This window comes from Pavona decussata, unplaced genomic scaffold (assembly GCF_977016875.1).
Source record: "Pavona decussata unplaced genomic scaffold, jaPavDecu1.1 SCAFFOLD_367, whole genome shotgun sequence".
NCBI lineage: Eukaryota > Metazoa > Cnidaria > Anthozoa > Scleractinia > Agariciidae > Pavona > Pavona decussata.
The window spans coordinates 309,001-315,000 of NW_028145743.1; the positions used below are offsets into that span (position 1 = coordinate 309,001).

General features: G+C 35.5%; 1 protein-coding gene across 1 annotated transcript in view; it reads right to left on the reverse strand.

Annotated features, from left to right (window-relative positions):
• Positions 1 to 2,517: 2,517 nt before the first annotated feature.
• The window catches only part of LOC146452499 (matrilysin-like), an 8,686-nt gene continuing 5,203 nt past the window's right edge, over positions 2,518 to 6,000 (reverse strand). The window contains exons 4-5 of the mRNA XM_085097789.1: positions 5,790 to 5,819; positions 2,518 to 5,350 (exon numbers count right to left, since the gene is read on the reverse strand). Coding sequence (XP_084953915.1) covers positions 5,345 to 5,350; positions 5,790 to 5,819 — 36 coding nt within the window. The 3' untranslated portion in view covers positions 2,518 to 5,344. The remainder of the gene's footprint in view (positions 5,351 to 5,789; positions 5,820 to 6,000) is intronic.

Below are 6,000 nucleotides of genomic sequence, written 5' to 3' on the forward strand. Positions count from 1 at the left end.
GGAAGGGGGGGGGGGGGGTAATCTACTAACCAACTTACTTATTCTTCGAGGTCAAGGGAAGACTAATAGTGTTTCCATCGATTCTTATAAATTAACAGAGGCACCTGAGTGGAAAGCTTCAGTTACAGCTGTATTTGTATTTGAAAGTGTTTCCATAGAGATTTTTTTGAACATCTTCGACCCTTTGGCCGATGGAATAAAGTTGATGGTCATCAGCATACATGGATAGTTCACAGTCTTTTATACTATGTGTCAGATCATTCTAGAATGTGTTCCCCATAGTAGACTGAATGGAGAGGCTTGTAGACTTTCCCTAATTACCTCTATCCCTTCACTTTTTGTTTCTGTCCCAATTCTCACTCTATTTATGCTTCCGTTGAAATAATATCTCAGAAGATATATTTTATGTCGGCAAAACTAGCCGACATCTCGCTAGACGAATTTTTCACTAACAAAAATTCCCAAATTCTCAGACAGCACCTTCAAAGCTTAGAAAACTGCCGAGCTTTATGTTGTTAAGATTGTCTTTCCATCTTACACTCCGCCTCCACTCGTTTCAAGTTCAAAATCAAGGCTAATTTTTCACGTTTATCTCTCACTAGCTATTTAGTTTCGTTTGTCTATACTTTGCATGCATTTTTGTTCTGTTCCTTTATTATCGTCACGCCGTAATCAGCCATATTTTTACTTTTCTTGCCCAGTTGATATTAATTTGTTATTTGCTCTATATTTATTGTCACGCTGTAAATAAGCGTTATTGTAGACTTTTTGTATTTATTTGACACCCACTAGCGGGTTTTCTGTACTGAAGATGGATAAAGTCTCATCCGAAACATGTATACTATAAAAAATATCGTAACGAAGATCCAGCACAAGGCCTGGGAATTAAATTACAGTGCGGGGTGTAGTGAATAAAAAACCCTGGACATATTGTTCTCAACTCCCGATAACTCGAACCGTTTTCAATTTCCGTTAAATGTTCAAGTTATCGGGAATCAACTGTAAAAATAGAAAAACGCAGAACAAAACAAAACAAAAAAATAAATGAATAAAATAATAATAATAATAATAATAATAATAGTAATAATAATAATAATAATAATAATAATAATAATAATAATAAAATTTATATGATAATGATAATGATAATGATAATGATAATGATAAACAAAAGGGTGTGGATCGAAGAGAGAGTTCAAACAATTAACCCGCTCCGTGATACACCACACTGTAGGGATAAATGTTTGCGATTGTACGCCAGAGGATTGAAGATAAAACGTAAACATTAACGGATTCTTCATCATCGTTTCCCAGAGCAAGGCGGCGAGGCTGTGGCAGTGATGCGTTTTCCGTGAGCAAGAAGCAAATTTCAGTAAGCATCAATAACAATTACAACAACAAAAACAATCACGTTTTCATTTTACGAAGCGTTTATTGATATTTGCACTTAAAATTACACCAATGATTTCTTCAAGGAAACCTCTCTCTCGTATTTTCCCGAGACTTTTGTTCACCCTGCAATAGAAACATAAGCAGTGTCTATCACCATCGAAGAATGTAATTATAAAGAAAAATTATGTACTTTCTTATAGGGTTTTGTTTAGATTAATAAGTAAATAAATTTAAATGAAATCAAAATCAAAATCGGACCTACAGTCAAGCATAAAAGGTCTTGGGATGAATTTTACATAGTCTATATACATATATTTTTAATTGCAATAGCTATTGTACAGAGCCTTTTCTCGCCATGTCAAAGTTTTTAATAATCAGAACTTAACCCCGGATAATTCCGAGTACACAGAACGTACGCCCAGTAGCAAAAGGAAGACGGTGCCGGTGTTATTAAAGGACACTCCCCAAGCTCATTTTTCATCACTTCTATTTAGAATTTTACGGTAATGTCTTGCGCTTGCAGCACTATTTTCGTTTGTTTATTATTTTTTTTTTGGAGAGAAAGCCAATGGCTTCGTAAACTTACCGTAGCAAAATCTATCGGATCTTCTTCGTGGTCATCTTCTTCTATGTTGAACTCACTCAAAGCTCCACTGAAAAACAGCAGCGAGAGGAACGCGAAGGAGAGATACATTGTGAGGAATGTCTGTCTTTGACGTGATGCTCAGATTAAAACGCTAGTACTCGGCCGTTTTTTATGTATGTATTGTGGAAGCTATGAATTAAGGTGTATTTGTTCAACTGGACCGGATATAACATTTCATTAGTGATTTTTGTGTGAATGGCTTGTAAATTTATCTCGAAAGGAGAGATACATTGTGAGGAATGTCTGTCTTTGGCGTGATGCTCAGATTAAAACGCTAGTACTCGGCCGTTTTTTATGTATGTATTGTGGAAGCTATGAATTAAGGTGTTATTTTGTTCAACTGGACCGAATATAACATTTCATTAGTGATTTTTGTGTGAATGGCTTGTAAATTTATCTCGAAAAAAATTATCGAATTCTAGGTCATGGGACTAGTTCGCAAAACGTAGAGGTGTAAAAGGCAGGGAATTATACGTAAATATAAATGTAGCCTTTATTCCATTCTTTCAAACAGCTTTTAAACACATTATTTATCACATGGTTTGAAAAATTATTTACAACATTAAATTATCCAAGAAAGGGTTATAGTCATCATTTTAATCTAAAATTAAATGGAAAGAAAACTAACCAGGAATCTACTTATTAAACTGCGACCTACATTAATCCTTCAAAAAAGCTAATTGGCCTACATAAAAAAAAAATCCAAAATGATATATCTTTACTTCGCACGGGGAGAAGTTTAAGACGATAAAGAAATCGAGAAGGATGGTATTACATCTGTCTCTATTTATCTATATGTTACTTCAGGTTGAATAGTAATGAAACAGTATCTGAGGAAATGACTTTAAGTGTAAAGATTAAATAGAATGCCGTCAGTTAAACACAATACCAACTTAGAAAATATTGCAGAGAGGGCGGAAAAATGGTTTCGCAGGTATATTAGATACTGAGAATTCGATAATTTTTTTCGAGATGAATTTACAAGTCACCCACACAAGAAATCACTTAAATGAAATGTTATCTCCTGTCCAGGCATATTAGGTACTGATCGTTGAGAAGAAAAGACAGGCCCTTATTTATCTATTTATTTATTTATTTATTTATTTATTTATTTATTTTACACCGCCTAAGGGGTACTAGAGACGAGTTTTTCAACTGACGACGTTCTATCTTGACACTATCCTCAGATACTGTTTCATTGTCATTCAACCTGAACTAACATATAGATGAATAGAGACAGATGTACTACTATCGTTCCTGATTACTTTATCATCTTTAATTTCTTCTGACAAAGAGCTAGCGTTCGAGACGTCACCTTGTGTGTTTTCACAATGGCCAATTAGCCTTATCAACTAAGGCTACTTTTTTTTATCTTCTCTCATCTTCTCATCTTCCATTGATTCTCCAGTTTAAGACATTTTAACAGACCATCACAAACATTGATATTTCTCAATAAATTTTTCCAATATGAATCTTGGCAATGTCTGAAAAGAGTGGTGCGTTACTTATTGGAAAGTTTACGCGGGGAAAATTGTCTTCTTCCCACCTTACCAACTCCTCGGGGTCAAGGGAAGTCTTATAGTGCGTCCATCGATTCTTATAAACTAACAGAGACACCTGAGTGGAAAGCTTCAGTTATTTGTATTTGACAGTGTTTCCATACAGTTATAACGCACAGTTAGTTGGCGGTTCCACCAAATGTTATATTTTATGAAGACAAATTGCTAGCTTTTTTCCCTGTCATAAAATTAACTGACAACTGAATCAAACATCAATACACTCCCAGCACAAACCTTGGGCTAAGTGCAATTTATTTAAAAATTTCATGTCTGTGAGGAAAATCCTCACTACTTCACTGCCAAAGACCTTCCTTGTGTGGCACTGTTTAAATTAATTAAGTGCTTTCTTGTCCTATATTGTCTTGTCCTGTCCTATACTGTACTGTACTGTACTGTACAGTACTGTACTGTACTGTATTGTACTGTACTGTACTGTACTGTACTGTACTGTACTGTACTGCACTGCACTGCACTGCACTGCACTGCACTGCACTGCACTGCACTGCACTGTACTGTACTGTACTGTACTGTACTGTACTGTACTGTACTGTACTGTACTGTACTGTACTGTACTGTACTGTACTGTACTGTACTGTACTGTACTGTACTGTACTGTACTGTACTGTACTGTACCCCATGCATGCCATAGAGACTACAACCAGTCAGAAAGCTAGAAACCCGTTGTATATTCTGCGTTATGCAACCGGTAGTATTCCACAAAAAAATCCCGGCGTTCCGCGAGGCCTACAAATGGTACACGCCGAAAGATTGAGCAGTACCTATTTATACTTCTTTAAATTTTTTTTCATCAAAATTTTGTACTTTCAAGAAGCGATTTCAAGCTGTTGAACATTTTTTCACTGATTGTATTTGCTGTTTAAGCATTAAAGAGTGACGTTTTGTGCTAATTTAATGAGTGGCATGGTATAAATTAGTTATGCAATGCTTTCTCGCAGTATATCTTGAATATCCCACTCGTGACTTGATTTTTCCTTGTATAAAAAAACACTCGCCTAAAAGCTCGTGTGTATACTAAGAAAAATCAAGTCACTCGTGGGGTATTTCACGGTATACCACTCAAAGCATTACATAACTACAATTGTAGCATGTTCGGTATTGTACGGTACTGTACTGTACTCTACTATGCTGTACTCTACTGTACTCTACTGCGCTGTACCCTGATTTACCTGTGTGGATGGAATCTTAAAGTGTGGCTATTCAGCCATAAAATATTTCCAGTGCCTCTACCCACCATGCTGAACTTTACTTTCCTGTTCTGTATCGTGCTAGGTGGCTCCATGGGTAAAATTCTTAGTTTCGACCATTCAAATGAAAACTCCTGTTCGCACAGTACAATAGGGTCCTAAAGAGTGATGTGACAAATGTTTGAATTTGTGAAATTATGGGAGTTATTGAGATTTTCAGAATGAGCATGTACAGACCCTTCTAATTTTGAGTTAGTTCATAACGTTACGCTAATATCTCACAAAATTGCAATACGATGCTGATTTTTTGGCAAGTAGGCATTTTTCTCATGATTTCATAAATTAAGTGTTTGTGATACCATCACTTTAGGACTCTATATTAATAATATTAATAATTATGAGCAAATTTAAGTAAGAGAACATTAAGTAGCAACCTATTCTACATTCAGCGATATAATGAAGAAACTGTTGGGTGACAATTGCGATCACGCAACATCTATATTCTGTAAACGTATGATGACTTTCAAAACCCATATCAAGCTTCAATCCTGCAACCAATGAAAATAGATAAAGATATATCAGATATGAACTAACACACTCTGAAAAAAAAAGTAAAGTTATAACTTCCAGAAAATATTGAATAATGATTGAATATAAGGAAATGAAGTTGTTGTTGGATTTTTTGCAGACAGATCATCCTTTAGATCTTAAAAGGCTTGATCTTCTTGTATCGAAATACAATAGTTTTATCGATGTTGCAAGCCCCTTTCTTTGATGGACTGTTGGGTCGGCAAAGAAAAAACAGACCATTAAACATAACCGGGAGCCCAAAACAAGTTTCAAAAGAACTGAACATGGAGATGCCTGTCAATCCAGTTTAGCTGGGAGTCTTAGAGCAGTAAGCAAAAACCTATTATAACTTTTGCTTTAGAATAGACAGAGCTTGACAAAAGAGGACAAAAATTGACTAACACAATTTTACTTTACCTGTGTGGTTGGGGCGGCTGTGGTCGATTTCTAGGAGAGCAACAAAATAGAATTTAAATGGTAACGGTACTAAATGTCAGGACCTATATGAAGCTTTTACAAAAGCAACGTAGCTTTTTTGGCCTTAGATTTTTAATCTTTATCACGCCGTTTTCGTAGAAATCACTTGATTCTAATAAACCAATTTAGCGCATTCCTGTTATTGTTTTCG